The 19653-nt window shown below is 48.6% G+C and overlaps 1 protein-coding gene across 2 annotated transcripts in view; it reads left to right on the top strand.

Annotated features, from left to right (window-relative positions):
* SIL1 (SIL1 nucleotide exchange factor) overlaps nucleotides 1-19241 on the top strand; it is a 219560-nt gene extending 200319 nt beyond the window's left edge. For both annotated transcript variants that reach the window (XM_047085431.1, XM_047085439.1), the window contains 3 exons: nucleotides 14405-14501; nucleotides 14930-15094; nucleotides 18722-19241. In XM_047085431.1, the coding sequence (XP_046941387.1) occupies nucleotides 14405-14501; nucleotides 14930-15094; nucleotides 18722-19078 (619 nt within the window). In that variant the 3' untranslated portion in view covers nucleotides 19079-19241. The remainder of the gene's footprint in view (nucleotides 1-14404; nucleotides 14502-14929; nucleotides 15095-18721) is intronic.
* Nucleotides 19242-19653: the final 412 nt, after the last annotated feature.

Here is a 19653-nt window from a genome sequence, read left to right as displayed (position 1 = left end):
TGGTATTGGCCTCTTTTGCGCAGTGACTTGTCTAATAAAGTGCCTCTCTGCATGTCTCTGTTAGCTGTTAATTTTGTCTAATAGGGGCAAGAACTATTTTCATTCTTTGCTCTGCCCCCAAGATGCATAGCTGAGGACCCTGTGCACTCTGGGCCCAATCAGGATTTGTCGACCAACTGTTGACAAAGAGCCTCACTCAGACAAATAGCATGCTCACAAAGGAAACCATCCATCATTCTGTCTCCAGAAGCTGAGAGTAACTGGAGTATTTCTCCAGTTCTTAAATTTCTTCACAAAGTGGGAAATGTTTGCTTTCCTTTTAGACCCCCATTCCAGTGCCTGGTGACTCAGGACTAAGGGCCTCTAGCAAGGTCAGGCCTCCCAGTTTTGTTCCTACATCAGGGGAAGCTCTATGCCATCCTTTTTCTGTTTGTTCTTTTTTGAAAAAAGAGAGCACAAGAGGTGAGTGGGGCAGAGAGAGAGAGAGAAACCTGAGCAGGCTTCACACTGCCAGCTCAGAACCCCAGGTAGGGCTCAAAACCACGAACTGTGAAATCATGACCTGAGCTGAAATCAAGAGTTGGACACTTAACCAACTGAGTCACCCAGGTGCCCCTGCTCTGTGTCCTTCTTGACCTGAAGTCCTGAGCCTGACCCTCGTGGGAGTCAGCAGACCCACCCACTCCACCCAGTTTTCTCTTCTGTGACATTGTGACAGAAGTGGCTAGGGGCAGGAAACCCATGCTCGCTGGAGCCTGGGAATGAGCCACAGGAAACGGATCTGGCCCAAGAAGCCCTCTTGATCCACCCCCATGGAAAACTTGCCTCTCAGAACTATAATTAATTGTCCATAAAAATCTTTCAAAATACCAATGATGCAAAATATTCGAATGGTTTACCATATTGTTCACCATATTTAAACTGTCAGAAACCTTAAATATCTGAGCAGAACCTCAGCAAACAAAGGATATTTTGGGGACTTGTTATGTATGTTGCACAGCAGAGACATTTGTAGTATATATGACTTCCAAATCCTGTAAACGAAGCATTTCAGTGTTGTCATTTTCAGCTATAGACCATCCCACGATTGTTGCCTTTTCTTTTGCTATTAAGAGATGGCTCTGTATGTCAATTATTCCTCAATAAAACTGCAAAAAAAAAAAAAAAAAGAATGGCTCATTCACAAACATTTTTGCAGTTTGTGGCAAAAGCAAAATAGGCCCCGCTTGATTCCATTGGCTCTGATTAAGGAGAGGAGGAGGTTGGAGGGAAAGGTGAGTGATTACCCAGCACATACCCCTAAGCCCTGGAGAGCAAGACCTGAGTGAGTAAGGAAGTTCCTTCCTGAGCCTCAGAGGGCCTATTGAGAAGGTGTATTGCCTGCACGAGGATTGGCTAGGCAATTTCCCTGGTAGCTCTCTTACCCTGTGGATCTTGCTTGCTCTGGTCCCCCCAGCACCTCGGGGAATAGAGATAGTTATACCACCAGCTGGTATAGATGACCTCAAGTGACATACTCTCTGTGTTCTCTAATAAACTTGATAAATCTCACTGAGTAAAAAAATCTCCCATATGCTTTAGCCTAAATTTTCTTCTGCTTAACCTTGTTACTCCTACCTTGCCTCCCTCAGACTGCCTAGACAATTACTGGGAGGCATTTGTTGAATAATTATAGGCCACAGATAATTTCTCTTTAGCTCTCTCTCTTGCATGTTCCCCACCCTGTGGCCTCCCTTTAGCCAGCTCTAATTAGCTTCTTTGATCCTTCCTCCCAATCTCTTCCTCTAGCTTGTTAATTACCTTTCTCCCCCATGAATTCTTTCTGCTCTGGCTTTGTCCCTCTAGCCAGAGAAGCTGAGAATGACAGTCTGGGGCCACTCAGTGGGAGGTGGTGGGACTTTGTTTCCAACCACAGGTAACCCCTCCTACTTTTGAGAAGCGTGAAAACCCAGGCACTCCTTCTTAGCAGAAAAGTACAAATAGTAATTTTCATTCAAGAGTATAACACATTATTAAAAAACAACTATTAATTGAATGCTTGGTATTTGCCAGGAATTGTGCTCATCTCCTTATATATTACCATATTTCATCTCCACAGCAATCCCCAAGGGATAAATAATACTAATCCCTATTTACAGATACAGAAACTAAAGTCTGAAGAGGTTTTAAGTAATGTGTTCGAGTCACACAACTTGAAAACACTGGAAGTAGGACTTGAACCAGTTCTCTCTGATGCCAAAGCTGCTTTGGCAGTAGTTGGCTCACTGAGTTTGGGCTTTTGGTGAAATGAAAGTATATCATTGGCCCTTAGCTAACCAAAGAACATGCACACTAATCATGGGATAAGATATCAGCTATTACCCTCAGTGTACAAGAGGCTTTCTGAATTGAGATTATAAAACTGGTGCTGAAGCAAGCTGATGTGACACTGTGGATCTTCATGCATCTGAGTAGCTGGAAATCTCCTTGAATGGAAACCAAGATTCTGATAAGTACTTGATGTGCTTTAATTCTTAACTCCCTTTTCTGACCATCTCGTCTCTCAGAAGGTAAAGGGAACCATAAGGAAAAGGACCTCACTGAAATTATATATATATATATATTTTTTTTTTCTTTTAATTTATTTATTTTGAGAGAGTGTCAGTGGGAAAGGGGAAGAGAGAGAAGGAGGGAGAGAGAATCCCAAGCATGGAGCTATCAGCGTGGAGCCTGACACGGGGCTCGATGTCACAAGCTGTGAGATGATGATCTGAGCCAAGATCAAGAGTCAGACGCTTAACCTACTGAGTGCCTCTCATTGAAATTCTGAGGAACAAAAAGGATATGTCCAGTGAAGTGAAAGTGTTGGAGTCCTTAGCAGAAAGTGACCATGTTTGGAGAAGCCTAGGGAAATGCACAACTCTCTGGGTTTGGAGGAAAGCAGTTTGTAGAAGGCCCACGGAAAAGTAGTTAGGATGTTAAGGCACGAGTTTCGAAAGGGAGGATGAGTCAGTCTGAGAAATGAAATGTGCTCAATATAGTCCCAGGTGATTATTGCAGGGAACAACAGAGGAGCCGCAACATGGTACACGAAGGAGCAGTTAGAGTAGAGCTTTTGTATAAGGGATGAAAAAGTGTGAACAAACAGTGAAGGGTGTAAAGCTCTGACCACACTGTCAGGAATACCAGAGGGGTGAGACCTGGGATGCCAAGAACAGAGGAACCTGCCCAAGCCATTAGTGTTCACAGTGAGAGTGATGGTGTCAGCCCCCTGCTTCGGCAGATAACTCAATGCAGCAGATGACATACAGGGCATTCCCAGCCTCCCTTGTAGTTCTGTTCCACCTCTGACTTCTCTTTTAAGGAGAATGGTCTTCCTGCCAGAAAGAGTCAAAAGTCGTTAAGAGGAACTTGAGCCCAAGAGTGTGAAGAAGGAGGGAAAGAGTTGCTGGCTTCTCTAAATGAGTTAGGGTCTGAAAAATCAAATGAAAACTTAGGGAGATCATTATGAGACCTGTGTGTGTGTATGAATCTCTGTGGCATTGTAGGGGTTGAGAGAGGGACAGAGACAGGATGGGTGACTGTTTGGGCTTTCAAGATAACAGCAAGTTTTTGAGATGGGATTTATGGGCATTTCTAAAGAGAAAAGGTGATCTCTTGGAGCAAGAGTGGGTTCTGTAAAAACAGACTAGTTGAATGCTTCATCCCCACTGCCACCTGCACCTTGCTCCTTCTTTGCCTCTCTCCCTTCTTTCCTTCTGCACAAAAGCACGTGAGCCTTATGTAAACCACTTGGTGACCTATTAAGAGTGAACACACACATGTTACCACCACCAGGTCAAGCAACAGAACTTTGCCAGCACCCAGAAGAGTCTGTCATGCTCCCTCCCAGTTCAAACTTTCTTTTTCAGAAAGATTTGCTATCCTGGGAGTTTAGACCATTGCTGTAGACACAGGGACTCTGCATTTCAGGAAAACATTTAGCAGAATCTCATGATAATCTAATAGGTAGAGAAATGATGATAAAGATATGTGGATTTGAAGCTACTTGAACAATCACGCCCAATAAGATGTTTGCTTACAAATGGTTCTTTGTCAGCAACAGAGTCTTCATTGTATTGATGTGCCAAAGATCTCTTGTCAAATTCTGTCCTGTCCAACCTGCATTGAGATTCTTATATGAGGACAGTGGGGGCAGATGACACAGATTAGGAAGGGCTAATGAACACACGGCTAATGACAGAATGAGGATCCCAAAGTATAGTGACATGCTAGGATGAACGGCTTGGGTAGCAAAGAGACATTTTAAATCTTGTTATTGAATTTTTAGTTTTATAAAAACCCGTATTTATTTTTTTAAAAAATCCTACCACCCAGAGACAAATATATGATGTAACTTGCTTTTTGCCTTCTCTACTAAGGTTTAGGGCCATGTTGGGGAACCCTCGGCTCCTCATGTGGACATTAGGGACTGGATCAAAGCAGGCTCACTGTGAGTCAGGTCTGTGACACTACTGCCAAGAAATTACATGTGGCCTGAGGCATTATTTGCAGAATGATCCTGGGGCAGAGGCAGCTGAGCCCCCTGGACTCTGGAGGGGGTGGCCACGTGGGAGCCCTGTAGTGGGTTTGCCAGGTTGTGAGGGGAGCTTTCTCTGGGAAGTTGGCTGCTCTGAAGCTTCAGAAGGGGTGACCTTTCAGGACAGAGTCAGGTGACCCTCTCTATGTTGAGAGGGCAGACTTGGGACCAGACTTGCCTTGTTTGATGGGGACCCTCCCACTGCTTGTAGTCTTCAAATACCAGGCAGCCACTTACAACAGGTGCTACACCAGGTAAAAGCTTGGTGATTGGGTCTAGTTATCCCAAATGCTGGTCCTCACCTCAATGCCAGATTTACTGGTAAGGATCGGGTGGAACATTTGTGAAAAATTAGGTTTTTGAGCCCTATTTTCTGAAGTTGTGATTCAGTATGTGTAGTGTAAGGGTTAGAATCTGTTAGAAATTTTCACAAAGTGCCCCAGCGCTCCTTGGTGAAGTGGCACATTCCACAGTTGGTAGAGCAAAAGTAAAATATCTTGGGCAAGAACATCTTGGGCCAGAAAGTAAGGAAGTGCTTAGAGAATGATGGAAATAAGTCAAAAAGACACAGAACCCAGTATGAAAAGACTCTGGTGATTAAATCACAGGTAATTTGAGCATCTAAATAAATAATTATAGAAATGGATTATAACCCATAGATGAATTAAGAATTCATGAAGCCATACTGAGAGAAATGAATGAATAAGTGAGAAAGTAGGAAAGCCTCTTCTTTCACATAGGGTGACAACACATATGGGTAGAAGCAGTGATAGAGTTTGAATATCATCATTTGAGAAACATCATAGTAATAATAATTTTAAGGAAGGAATATCAATGAATGCCAGAACTAGTGGGTGAAAGTTTGATGAGGAACAGGCTATCTTTATGTCTCAAAATGTGTCTCCCCACAGAATATTTATTAATTTCAAAGAGACAAATAGCATCTTTATAATGGAGAAATCTGGCAGACACCACCGTGATCAGTAATCAAAGTGAACACTGCCCATCATGTGGGCCTGCCTGATATCACACACCCCTGATAAGATGCACTGAGAAAGACATAACATTGCTTTTATGCATAAACTCAGTCTTTTTTTTTAATAAATTAATCACACTTAAATTTTTTTTTTATTTTTTATTTTTCTTTTTTTTTAATTTTCTTTATTTTTTTAAATTTACATCCAAATTGGGGCGCCTGGGTGGCTCAGTCGGTTGAGCATCCGACTTCAGCTCAGGTCGTGATCTCACTGTTTGTGAGTTCGAGCCCCGCATCGGGCTCTGTGCTGACAGCTCGGAGCCTGGAGCTTGCTTTAGATTCTGTGTCTTCCTCTCTCTGCTCCTCCCCTGCTTGCACTCTGTCTCTGTCTCTCTCAAAAATGAATAAATGTTAAAAAAAATTAAAAAAAATTTACATCCAAATTAGTTAGCATATAGTGCAACAGTGATTTCAGGAGTAGATTCCTTAGTGCCCCTTGCCCATTTAGCCCATCTCCCCTCCCACAACCCCTCCTGTAACCCTCAGTTTGTTCTCCATATTTAAGAGTCTCTTATGTTTTTGTCCCCCTCTTTGTTTTTATATTATTTTTGCTTCCCTTTCCTTATGTTCATCTGTTTTGTCTCTTAAAGTCCTCATATGAGTGAAGTCATATGATTGTTGTCTTTCTCTCATTTCACTTAGCATAATACCCTTCAGCTCCATCCACGTAGTTGCAAATGGCAAGATTTCATTCCTTTTGATGGCCGAGTAATACTCCATTGTATATATATAGGACATCTTCTTTATCCATTCATCCATCGATGGACATTTGGGCTCTTTCCATACTTTGGCTATTGTGGATAGTGCTGCTATAAACATGGGGGTGCATGTGTCCCTTCAAAACAGCACACCTGTATCCCGTGGATAAATGCCTAGTAGTGCAATTGCTGGGTCGTAGGGTAGTTCTATTTTTAGTTTTTTGAGGAACTTCTGTACTTTTCCAGAGTGGCTGCACCAGCTTGCATTCCCTTTTTTTTTTTTAAAGTTTATTTTTTTTGAGAGAACATTTGCATACCCACAGACAGGGGAGAGGCGGAGAGAGAGAATCCCAAGCAGGTTCTGCACCATCAGCACTGAGTCCAAATGTGAGGCTCGATCTCATGAACCGTGAGATAATGATCTGAGCCAAAACCAAGAGTTGGACACCTAACCGACAGAGCCACCCAGGTGCCCCACATAACCTCAGTCTAACCATGGGAAAACATCAGATACATTCTGACTAAGGAATAGTCTACAAACCAACCTGTGCTGTTCAAAACTATTAGTGTCATGAAAGACACAGACATGCTAAGGAGAGCATGTCAAGAGTAGAGGAGACTTAAGACATGCTGCTAAAACTCATCATGCCAAGTCGTCAATTGGACCCTGAACCAAAATTACTCTTCTAATCAGGATATTCTGGGGACAGTGGGTAAAATCTGAGTATCTATAGATCATATATTGACAATAATTTCCTGATTTTGATAATTGTACTATGGTTCTTAGGTGCACTTGATATATTTAGGGGTAAAGAGTCATCATATTTGCAGCTGACTCTCAAATGTTTCAGAAGGGAAAGTAATATGTATAAATACATAAAGAAAGAAAATTAAAAAGCGGATGTGATAAAATGTTAACCACTGGTGAATCTCACTGGGAGTTCTTTTGCTATTTTCCAACTTTCCTGTAGGTTAGTTTTCTCTGTAATTTTCTGTGATTTTTAAAGGCCCAGTCTGAAATGATTGAAGAGTAAAAAAAAAAAAAAAAAACCAAAAAATAACAAGCCACCAAAACAGTGTCTCTGGTGATTGTGATGCAGAGTTATATATGAGAGCTAGCAGATGTCTGTTAAAATTCTTTGGGTCTACTCTCTCAGACCCTGTTTCTCTTTCCAGAGGTGGGCAGTTGATCACTGTGTGTGTGTGTGTGTGTGTGTGTGTGTGTGTGTGTGTACATGTACATGCAAAAAGGGCCTCTTAGAGATACTCTTGTGAGCACCATCATTGTGGTGAATTGTGTGTGTCCTTCATTTGCTTACATGACTCCCTTCTGGTTGTTGAGTGTTTATGAATAGGTCCAATGATAATCCTACCTTTCCCCAGGGTCCAGGGGGCCAGGGTAGTTTCCATCATCCCCATTGTGGTATTAATCTCATGTTACTGGCTGGATGTTTTGATTCTCTTGAGGGCTTCACTCTCATGTGGCATTTATTTTTTTGGTGAACCTATTCTATTTTTATTCAAGTTGGTTATTGTCCATATCTTGATTGACTAATTGTTTAACTCCATTGATCCCTAGATGGCAGGCTAGTATAGATCCCTAGTGAACTGCCTATTTCAAGATTATACATCCTGCAAATCCTTGTGTTTCACAGATGATCAAGGCCTCACGTTAGGGCACAGACAAGGTGAGGCCAGCAGAAAAGAAATCTTTCTCTCTGGGCAAGAAGGTGAGCATGTATACCACTTCATCAGGCAGGATCACAAATGATTAAGCCTGACCACATACTCCCCTGAGATCTGCTTCCTTTCCACACTGCATAGGATCTTCTCAAGGAGTATTTCAGAACAATGGTATTTTTTTTATTCTGTTATTAAGAGAATGAAAAGGGGGCACCTGGGTGGCTCAGTCGGTTGGGCGACTGACTTCGGCTCAGGTCATGATCTCCCAGTTCATGGGTTTGAGCTCCGCTTCGTGCTCTGTGCTGACAGCTCAGAGCCTGGAGTCTCCTTCCAGATTCTGGGTCTCCTTCTCTCTCTGCCCCTCCCCGACTTGCATTCTGCCCCTCTCTCTCTCAAAAATAAATAAACATTAAAAAGAAGAGAGAGAATGAAAAAAAAAATTTACCCTGCTTAGAAATTCATGAGGACTCATGAGAGAGCACATAGCCCAGTGTGTCCTGAGTGACCGGTGGTCACTGGCACTCTAGAAGACATAGCTCTGCTTTGGGGATTTCACCTTAGTGTTTACTCAGCCCCATCTAACCTGTCAACCTAACCCTCATTTCCCTTTCCAGAACTCAGCCTTTTCCAGTTTTTCTCCTTTTCCAATGATCCAGGCTCCCTTTTCAGCCCTTGTTTTTTCACTTCACCCCAAGCAGGATCTCTATGTATTTTCTGTTTCAGTGCACACACCCCTGATGTCAGCAGCACCTGCTTCATGGCTGTGTGATCCGTATTGCTGCATAGGACCCTGCAGTGAAAAGGGCCTGTGCTTGGTTTAATGTTCTGTCCTTGCCATCTTCAGTTTGCAATAATTTTTAAAAAAATTTTTAATGTTCGTTTATTTTTGAGAGAGAGAGCAAGTAAGCATGTGGGGGAGGGGCAGAGAGAGAGAATGAATCCCAACCCAGTGCCACACTGTCAGTGCAGAGTACGATGTGGGTCTCGAATTCATGCTCGAACTCATGAACTGTGAGATCATGACCTGAGCCGAAATCAAGAGACGCTTAACCAACTAAGCCACCCAGGCGCCCCAAGTTTCTAATAAGTTTTAAACAAGGGCCTCACATTTCCATTCTGTACCAGCCCTGAAAATTATGTAGTGAGTCCTGAGTGCCAAAGAGGGAGAAGGGCAACTCCTGGACCTGAGTTGCGCAGGACTCTCCTGGGCCCTGTGGCCGGGCTTGGTGATACACTCTGAGATCAGCTCTACCACCTTCCCCCTGACTGCTCCCACCCCCAACACTTGCTCACCTTTAGTTAACTAAAATATGATCTCTGACCCTTGGCAGATTGCCTGTATCAGTCACCTGAACCAAACTGCTTGTTTTCTGCAAAGGCAATCATTTCCATTTCTGTGATCTCCCCCCAGCCCCACCCAAGATTTACAAAGTAGCAGCTGCTGCCATCCCTCTGCACACAGACAGCTGACTTGCCTGCTGATTGTGAACATCCCAGTAATCCGAGTGCTAATGGTATTTTATTCAGTCCAGCCAGCTTAGCCCTGAACAAGGTTTAGTCTCATTTATCTCATCAGAGACGAGCTACGTCCTTAATATCCTTCTGTTGACTTTGAGCACACCAGCGTCACTGATGTTGCTGAGAGGCATGCCAGGCCCCTGCCCTTTTAACTCACTCAAATCTCCAACTGTCAGGACACCCACCTTCCAGCCAGCAAGAACCACCTTGTCCCCACCCCCTGCATGAGCCACAGCTCTAGTCCTGAGTCTATATGCTAGGAAGGAGATGAGGCCAGCATATATGTGCCTCAGGCATCTGTGTTCTTGAGGAAATGGTCTTGGCTCTTTGTAGCAAACCCACTGTAATTTACTCTTACAGTCATTCTGCATTGGCTAGCATCTTGGCTTTCATTAGCATACCTTTAACACAGGTGGTTTTAGCTCTGCCTCATAGGTGAGGAAACTGAAATGAAAGGACTTGCCCAAGGTCATGAGCCATTGTTCACAGGATTCCCACCAAGGGTTCTCCAGGCCAGCCCTTGCACATCCCCTAACCTCACCCAGCTATTTTGGGGGAAACTTCATGCCCCAAAACACACAACAATGAACATTTGGAGCCCAAGGCTGAGCCACCAGGGAGAGAGAGGTTCTGAGAGCATGCTGGTCTCTGGTCTTCCAGAGTGGATTGCTCAAGAAACGCCCAGCTCTCCTGTCCCTGCCTGGATGGACTGAGTGTCTTTAGAAACACAAACTTTAGGGGCGCCTGGGTGGCTCAGTCGGTTAAGCGTCCGACTTCGGCTCAGGTCATGATTTCGCGGTCCGTGAGTTCGAACCCCGCGTTGGGCTCTGTGCCAACAGCTCAGAGCCTGGAGCCTGTTTCAGATTCTGTGTCTCCCTTTCTCTCTGATCCTCCCTTGTTCATGCTCTGTCTCTTTTATTTAACGTTATAAATAAAATAAACGTTAAAAAAAATAAAAACAAAAAGAAACAAACACAAACTTTATATTCTCCACCTCTCTCTTCTGTGTTCCTTAGCCCCTCTACTGGGCATTACTAAAAAGCTGTTATCTGAGGGTATTATATGGACCCCCTGAAGTGTCTACGGCACCACTGAAGTTTGGGGGAGGGCCCAGAGTTAACGTGGGCTCCTTCATTTAAGTTCGTCAGGAGAAAAGGCGCAGCCCTGTGGAGGCCATTATTAGCCCATGGTCCTGCTCTACTCACCCAGGTTCTTCAGGATTCTGCTGTAGGTGAAAATGTAGGTTTATTGCCTTATGAGAATGATTTCAGCAAGTGACAAAGACATCAGTCTCTTTTTCCTTCTGGTTTACTTCTGTGTGAGCTCTATTCTCTACTCCCCTAATGGGCTTCTCTCCATGGGGATAGGGTGGGACCCGGCTGCTATCGGCATAACCATACATGCTCCTGGTTTATAGCAACCTATCTTATGGAGAAGGAAACTTCTTTTTGTCCTGACTGTAGCATAGACTGAGTGCTCTGGTTATCCAGTCCTGGGTGGCCCACAGAAGCCATGGTGATGGCAGGCTGTGATGGACCATGGACCTGTACTTGATCCTCAAGCCTTTCTGTGGGTTCTAGGGGGTTGAGACCCACCCCATTGGGACCATAAGGAGTGAGAGAGGCACTCTGAGGAGTGTCTTAGAGGAAGGGAGAGCGAAGAGTGACTGTACTGAGGGGTGGGAAAGAAGGGATGCTGGTCACGTTAGAGGTACACACTACATACCCAGAGCCAACCTGACCTGGGAGTGGTAAACTGCGGGGCTCAGAGTGTTCTCCCATCTCATCTCTTGTCCCCAGGGCCACTGTCCTGAGGCAGACGCTGCTCCTGGGCCCTTTCTGGTGTCTGTGGGCCTTGAAGGAGCTTGTTACAACTCTTACTTTGGGTGCGGCATTTCCCGAGGAAGAAGCAGGAGTGGGCTCTGCTTTATGGACAGGTTCTGGGTCCTGCATCGCCCCTCCTTGGTCCCAGCCAGCAGACCTCCTTGGCACTACAAGCATCGTGGCCTCCTGACCTGCACTGGTGCTGCTTGTCAGCTGCACCTCTCAGCCCCATTTTCCGTGACTTTCCAGGGCAGCTTTGTACTGAATGGTGTCACCTCTCCACACAGACCCCTGCTGTTCCCTGAGCACCTGCCCTTCCTCCTGTCCATAGCTATGCTTCACCTGAACTTCAGCTTCTTGCAATGCCTCTTCTCCAGTGCAGCCCTCCTGGCTCTCCCACCCCAGACCTTCCTGTTCTTTTTCTGATCCCCCAGAGCTTTTTGGTCATTCATTTACTCTGAAACTTGTAAATAAGGTCTGGTGGTGTGGTCTCTCTCCTATGTGAATCCTGGCTTGTTTGGTGGCCGATATCAGGCTGAGCTTCCCCCCCCACCCCCAAATCTGCCCTGCATGTGGGGCTTCTCTGTGCAACCACCTAGCAGTGGCTGGCCTCTGCATCTTTCCTGTGACAGAGTGTGGTCTGGCCCTCTGCATCTTATATCAGGGCTCCTGTGGATATGGAGTACCAGGGAAGCCCTATCTCTTAATGGCTTTTGGCATCTTTTCTTTACTCCTAGTCAGCTCATGTTCTATTTGGAGGATCCCAGGGATCTGCCTACATGGTTTGAGCCCTCTGCTTTTTGCCCTGGTACTTCTCTCCCCTTCTAACCATTCAGACCTGGGTGAGCACAGTTCCCCTCTCCCCCAATACCGCCTCATGTTCGTGACAGGACTATTACTCTGGATGGTGCCCAGGTAGGTCCCTGTACTCAGCATGCTCAAGTGGGTCTCCTAAGATCCCCCACCCTTGTCTTCTGGAGTTGGCCGGGAGATTATCTCATCCCTGGGTCTTGTTCTCAGCAGATCTGTAAACCACGACCAAGCCCTATATGCTTTCTTTGGAGGGCCTTGTCCCTGCTGCTCTGTATGCTCTCTCTGATGCATCCTCTGAGGCTGATGTGATGCTGGGTCTCACAGCCCCCCTTTCTTAGGAAGCAGTATTTGGTGTTTGTGTGAATTTCTCAGCAGGGTCGTCTTTTCCTAGAAAAGACCCTGCCTGTTGCGGGTGAGTGTTCCTCAGGCACATGATGGCAAAGACAGTCCTAATTAGCTCACACTTTGATGAAGCAGCTGCTTTTCTCAAGTTGGGGGAGCAGAGGGCAGGGGAAGGACTCAGCTCCCAGGCTCCCTGTGCACTGGTGCCCACCTGCCTGTCTGGAGAGGAGCTGTCAGCTTCCTTTCCCCAGAGACCCCGACCCATCTCCAGGCTGCTCCTCAAACCCACCAGTGGAGTTGCAGTGGGACAGGGTAGCACCCACTCTGCATGTCCTTTCTAGATGAGAGGATGCAGAAGCACTCAGGCACCTCCCATTTACAGCAGGAAAACTGGCTCAGCTTGCTAAGTCCTCTTTGAAACTTGAAGCTAGTGCCTGGTAGGAATGGAGGGTGGTCCATTGAGGCCTCACTTGGGCCCCATCACCATGCCATTGGGCCATCTTTGACAGAGCACCTGCTGTGTGGCAGGCCCTCTCCTGCAAGTAGCAGTGTGAACCCTTTTGTTAACGTGCCTCCCATTTCCGCCTGGGTTTCAGACCCTGCCTTACTCTGCAACATGCCATGAAGGCCCCTTGCCGACGTTGGGGGTTAGGAGGAGCAGATGCTTTTGGGGTCTCCAGGGAGCTGGTGGTCATGCTAAGGTGAAGGAGCCAGAGCCAAGAAAAGACTCGGTGCCCTTTGTGGGCTGTCTGGGTGAGTGCGAGAGCCAGCCTGTGACCTCTGGCCTGGCCCCTCCCCCTCCTCCTGGTTTTGGGCTTTTTGGGAGCCTGCCACCACCTTTCTTCTCTGAGGCCTCCTAAGTGGTTGATGAGGGAACCTTGACTACACAGGTCCCTCAAGGGCCTAACTACACAGGTCCCTGTGCTTGGCACTTATTCCCTAATTGATCACTAATTTGATCTTAGAAAGCAACAGGTTCCCAGACATATCCCCTGCCTGGCACCCTGTCCTATGGAGGTCTCAACAGCCAGGCTCCTATCCTTTCATCTAGGAGAGTTGTGCCTGAATGTTTGAACCTATCACTCTTTCTCCAGCCCAGAACAGGGAGAAGATCTCCAGAGGCAGCTCTAGGTTTTGAGTGTTTTAGTGTTGCTGTGTGTTGGTTGATATAGTTCTGGTTGTGCACATGTGTCATTCTTGCCCTGTTTTCCTGGATCCCATGACATAGGCTCTGTGCTGAGTGCTGAGAGTACAGGGACAATCACAGTAGCTACTCTCACAGTGGGGAGGCATCTGGGTTGGCCCTGTTTTAGGATCTACTTAGGGTTAGAGTCTCCTTGGATCTCATTCATTCTCCCTGTTTTCTTCCCACAAGCATTGACTATATGTGGTCTGTGAGTTCCATCCAGGACAGGAAAGAGGAATGGGCTCCAGCCCTGGGACTGGAGGAGCTCATGCTCAGAGGAGGACAGAGTTTTTAATAATTGCTCCCCAGTGTATGTTTGCCTGGGATCATGGAAGGAAGAAGAACCTATGCAGGCTTGGGGAGTGTGGGGGAAGGCTTTCCATGTGAGGGACACTGAGAAGCACCTTTAGCATCAGGAGATCCTAAAATGGTAGAAGTGATTTCTCTTCCCAGGTCATCCCAGCCCGTTGGCTGCTAGACGGTAGGGCAATGGCATGGAAGCCGTTGGCCCTGTCATTTTGGTCATAGGCCTTCATACCCGGGTGGATGTTTAGCAATTGGCCTGTTCCCTCAGCTAAGTTCTAGCTTGTCCCAAGTGGGAACACTGCCTTGTGCGCCTTTTTTTCCCTAGGGTATGGCTCTTATGTTAGCATCTCCCTAACCACCCAGATCCCTGGGGAGTACAATGGCATTCCCCCAAGTTGGTGAGTAGGTACAATGTCATGCTGTCCTGTGCTTTCCCCCCAGCAACCCAAAGGTCCAAGTAGAGGCCATTGAAGGGGGAGCCCTCCAGAAGCTGCTGGTCATCCTGGCTACGGAGCAGCCTCTCACTGCAAAGAAGAAGGTGTGTTTCTGTTCCGTTCCTCCTGCCCAGCCCCTAGCACACCTGTGGAGCCTGAAAGGCACGGGTCCCTTTTCAGACTTTACATTACCCTTGGGATCTGAGTGGTCATCCACAGGGTGGCATAGGGGAAGGGGTCCCTCTCACCCAAAGCAGCATGGCAGCCTGCTGAGCCATCTGGAGGCCTAGGTTCAGCTCCCATGATTAGTTTCGGGTGCCACCTTCTGGCTCCCTGTCCTCGGCCTTTGTCCACTGAGTGATGTTAAAGGTTTCCTGTCCTGGCCTCTCTTCTGGCTCTCACCTGTGTTCTGGAGTGTAGCTATCCCTGTGGGTGGTGGGTGGGCCAGGGGTGGGGTAGTGGGTGCACCTCTGGCTGCCTCCGCTGGGCCTTGCGGCAGGGCCAGCTCCACATTGCTCCTCACCCTCTGCAGGTCCTGTTTGCGCTGTGCTCCCTCCTGCGACACTTCCCCTATGCCCAGCAGCAGTTCCTGAAACTGGGGGGGCTGCAGGTCCTGAGGAGCCTAGTGCAGGCAAAGGGCACAGAGGTGCTGGCTGTGCGTGTGGTCACTCTGCTTTATGACCTGGTCACTGAAAAGGTGAGTGCCTGGATGTGTTGTGCCTCCCCCTCACTTTACTTTGCTTCTGGCCATTTGACCCCCGCCCCCTCCCACATCTTTTCTATCTAGCCTTCCATCCTCATGACAATGATCCTGAGAAAATGTGCCAGACTATGCTGGGCAGATGGGGATACTGTGAGGGCCCTGCACCCAGAATTTCTGAGACCTCCGGGAGGGTATCCTGTGGGAAGTGACTGTTAAACTGAAAGCTGAGGGCTGGTGAGGAGGAGCAGGGGCAGGGGCACTGACAGTGGCCAGGCTAGAGTATGCACGCGGCAGGCTCAGCATGATGGAAGGCCAGAAATGGCCAGGTCAGCCCTTCATGGAATGAAAGGTCATTTCATTTGGCTAAAGCCTAGGGTGGGAGTGATGAGGAGCAGGTGGGCTGGAGCAGCTGTGTCTGGGAGCCCTTGCAGCAGCCGGAACACTAATTAGCCAGAGGCTGGAATGATGCTGAATCTTAATTTTAGAAACCTGGAGGTGCCTCCTCTGGGAGCTTTGGCTTTGGGTGAGGGCTCAGAATGGCTGCCCTCGAGGGGCCCGGGGACCCCTGTTGTTGCCACCTGGGAGGATACTTGGTGTCCAACCCACTTTGGTGTTTGTGAGCCTGAAAAGTATCTTAATTAAAGCTGCATAAAACCAGCCAGGTCTGTATTCTTAATTCAGCGGCTACAGAGAGCATTAGCCGGGCTTTCTCAGCTGCCTCTCTCGGGCTGCACTCTCCCTAGAACAGCCGACTGCGGATTTAGGAAGCAGGGCTGGGCAGCCACTGGAACCAGTGCTGAGTGTTGGAGATTGAGAGGCCCAGCCTGCCTTCCTGCCCCTGCCTCAGACTGAGGGTCAGAGTTGTCTGTTGCTGCTTCTCGGTCAGTTAGTTGCAGTTGTGTGCTCACTCTCTGGCGCTGTTTCTCTTGGCCTACCTTGTCTCTCATTCTTTTTGCCTGCCCCACCTGCTATCTCTCCCTCCCTCTTCAGGCTGCAGAAACCCATAACAGCAGGCAGTCATGTGGTGCTCACATTCAATTAATAAGGCCTGGGCACAGTTGACTTCTTGGGAAGGGGCAAGCAAGCCTGGAGAAAGACCTGCATGTTGGCTTGGCCTTTCCCAGGAGAAACTCACCTCTTTGCTCTGGTGTACTGCGTATCTCTTTGCTGTCCCAGTCCTGGGTGGCGACTCCTGTGACATTGGTGTATCCCCAGAGAGCTGCCTGAGTCAGCTGGCCCCCGGAGCTTGCCTTGAGGCTTTGGGGTGCTGTGAATGCTGGGGAGGGACTGGTGTCTCTGCAGACAGTACAGAGACACCTTCTATGGGGTGGGATGAGGAGGGTGGTGGAGGAGTTGCAGCCAGCCAGAGACCTTAAGGCACACGTCAGCCACACTATGCTTGAGGTAATTCTTGTGGTTCTTTGGAAAGAATGGAGAACTAATCAGACTGGGACTTGATCGGAACTGCCTGAGATGGAGGCATGTCAGGTTGCTATTTGAGGTGCCCCACACCTTGAGGGTGGTGTTGTGGCAAAGTAGCAGCTGAAATGCAGATTTCCCATGGAGAGTGGACCGCCTCTCAGATTGCTGCTTCTGCAGAGTGAGATGCTGGCCAGTGGTCGTGAATCCACATCCATTCCATGCCTCCATGGAGCTGAGGGGATACAGGGATGACCCGCTCACCGGTTCCTTCCACCACAGGTGGTGACTGGTTGTCTGCCCTGCCCAGTGCTCTCCCAGGTCCCTGGTCCCTTCTCTCTTGGTGCTTTTGGGCAGGCTTTTATCCGAGTATTACCTGGAGCATGTGGTCTGCAGAGGCTTACAAGTCAGGGGCTCTGACCTCTTCTGGGGAGTCAGGGGAGGCACTGAGATCTGAGGAATGAGTTATTATGGAGTTGGGGTTGGGTAGGAATGCACCTCCAAGCTGTACCTTAAAGGCTCTGGGGGACATTTAGTGTGACAGGTGCATGAGTGAGGGTGGATATGGGGATGAGGCCAAGTGCAGGTCAGGGTGGACCCTGCAGGGCCTTGAAGTCTTTGGGAAGGGGTTTAGTCTTTATCATCAGAAGTGCCCAGTGGTGGAGGGTTTGGGGCTGGGCAGCAGTCTGCAATCAGAGGGCTGGGGGAGGCAGGTTGGGAGTGGGAGGCACTGGACTGACGAAGTGCAGTGAGGGACAGGGCACAGGGGCAGAGACAAAGGGCTGGGAGGACTGTGATGTTCTAGAGGCGGAGCTGTGGCACTTGAAGGTGGGTTAAGAAAGGACTACCAGGTTCCTCTCATCCTTTTCTGTTACAAGATGATGATCCCTGCCCCTGCCTGCTCCCTCCACCAGGCCCCATGGACCCCAAGGCCTTTAGGTGGTGCACTGTGGCCCCTGGTCTCTCCTGGGCTTTCCTCTAGCCTTCCCTGTCCTCTGTATGCCTCATTCTCACCTGGAGTTAGGGCCGACATTTCTTCTTTCTTCTTGCAGGGACACTTAGTACAGCCAGGAAAGGACATCTCCCCACTGTGCACCCTCTGCCTCTGCATAGCCTTCCTCTTACATTTGAAATAAGCTGGAAACTCAGCTGTTTCAGGTGTTTCCTGCCTCTGGCAGCCTAGCAGGGTTGGCTTCCACCACTTCCTGCTAGTGGGGATGGGTTTCTGTACTTTACAGCCATTGGCCAAGCATGTGACTTTCTGCCCAAATTTATCTCAACTCCCCAGGCCCTTGGCATAAAGGCCATGTTCCTTGGAGGCACAGCCAGGGTTCTGTGTGTTTTGGGCTTCAGCCTGACCCTCATGCCCCATGGACAAGAACAACCTGCCCTTCTTCAGATAGGAGGTGGGCCCAGTCCTGTTGTTGCGACCCTCCTGTATGTGGACCCTTCATCTTATCCACTTGGAGAGCTCCTCCTTGGCCTCCCACCTCAGGGAAATGCCATCTTCTCTGCCCTGTGTCCTGACTCTTCTGAGGGAGTGGATCTAGTGGTGGTGAGGACGGTGCTGTACACACCACTTTACAGCTAACGCTGCTTCAAGTGTAGATGATGTGATTCTACTTGATAGCAAAGGTCATGTTTTGGGTGTGCTGTGTGCCGGATGCTGGCTGCGTGTGTGTTCACTACCCCAGTGAGTCCCCCCAACAGTCCTGAGGGGGGTCATGTCATCGCCACGTAAGAGATGATGCAGTGGCAGCCTAAGGCCGTTTGGCTGTCCGTAATGGAGCAGGAATTTGAACCTAGCCTATCTGCCTCCACACTACACTGCTGAACTAAATTCATCTTGCTATTTAGGAAATATTCAGTTAATTTTTACTCTCCTGCTAGACACTGAGCTCCTTGAGGGCTAGGATGTGGTCTCCATCTTGGTTTCTCTGGCACATTGCCCAGCTGTTTTTGATGAATGCATGGATGGATACAGACAGGTGGACGTAGGGATAAATGGGTGGGGGAGCTTGTGTGAAGTCATGAGTCCAGCTGACCTTCTCCCATGTTGGACTTTGGAGGCACAAAAGGATGGAGGCAGAGGGGTGGACTCATCATCAGCCACATGCCTTCCTGTCTGAAGGGCAGAGCTGACTGATGTTTGTGTGTTCTCTCCCCAACCCCATCCCTGGTGTGTGGCCACACGGATGGCAGATGTTTGCGGAGGAGGAAGCCGAGCTGACCCAGGAGACTCCCCCAGAGAAGCTGCAGCAGTATCGCCAGGTGCACCTCCTACCAGGCCTGCGGGAGCAGGGCTGGTGTGAGATCACTGCTCACCTCCTGGCCCTCCCCGAGCATGATGCCCGCGAAAAGGTGCTGCAGACCCTGGGAGCCCTCCTGGCCACCTGCCGGGACCGCTACCATCAGGACCCCCAGCTCAGCAGAACACTGGTCAGCCTTCAGGCTGAGTACCAGGCTCTGGCCACCCTGGAGCTCCAAGATGGTGAGGATGAGGGATACTTTCGGGAACTGCTGGGATCTATCAACAGCTTGCTGAAGGAGCTGAGATGAGATTGCCCCTAACACCAGGACTGGACCGGGGCACTGGTGAGACTGTTGGGCACCAGCTTGGGTGGGCTCTTCAGGGGATACCAGGCAGAAGAGAGGACTTCCTTACTGGGGCCTGAGTATCATCTGGGCAGTGCTGCCTTGGCCATTAAATGGAGGCATGAGAGCCATTGTCTGTTTTGTGTCTCTTTAGGTGGGGCACAGTCCTGTGGTTGGGGGGCTGTGTCTGGGAGCCCCCTAGGGCAGTTAGGCAGGTTGTTGGGTGACAGGCCACTGAGGGGCCCCTGATGACATGCCGGATGGTAAGCCCACAGCATCTAGTAATAGGCCCCATAGGAACGGTCCGGACTCAGGAGTTGGAAAACCCTGGCTGGCACCAGCTCTTTAACAACCAGTAGCTCTGCGACCTTGGGAAGTCATTTACCTTCCCCTGACCCTGTTTTCTCAACTATCATAGGGGAGTGCCATTAAGTGAGAGAAAACATGCATAAAGCACTGCATCAGGATCTGGCATCCAAGCTCGTTCTTTCCCCCACCTGGCTCTGAGGGAAGGTCTGGGGGATCATCTCACGGACGCT

This window comes from Lynx rufus, unplaced genomic scaffold, assembly GCF_022079265.1.
Source record: "Lynx rufus isolate CCGP_SWC_20201006 ecotype Redwood Valley unplaced genomic scaffold, mLynRuf1.p SCAF_1, whole genome shotgun sequence".
NCBI classification, from domain to species: domain Eukaryota; kingdom Metazoa; phylum Chordata; class Mammalia; order Carnivora; family Felidae; genus Lynx; species Lynx rufus.
Note: the sequence above shows the minus strand (reverse complement) of the source record. Positions and strands in the feature narration are given on the sequence as shown.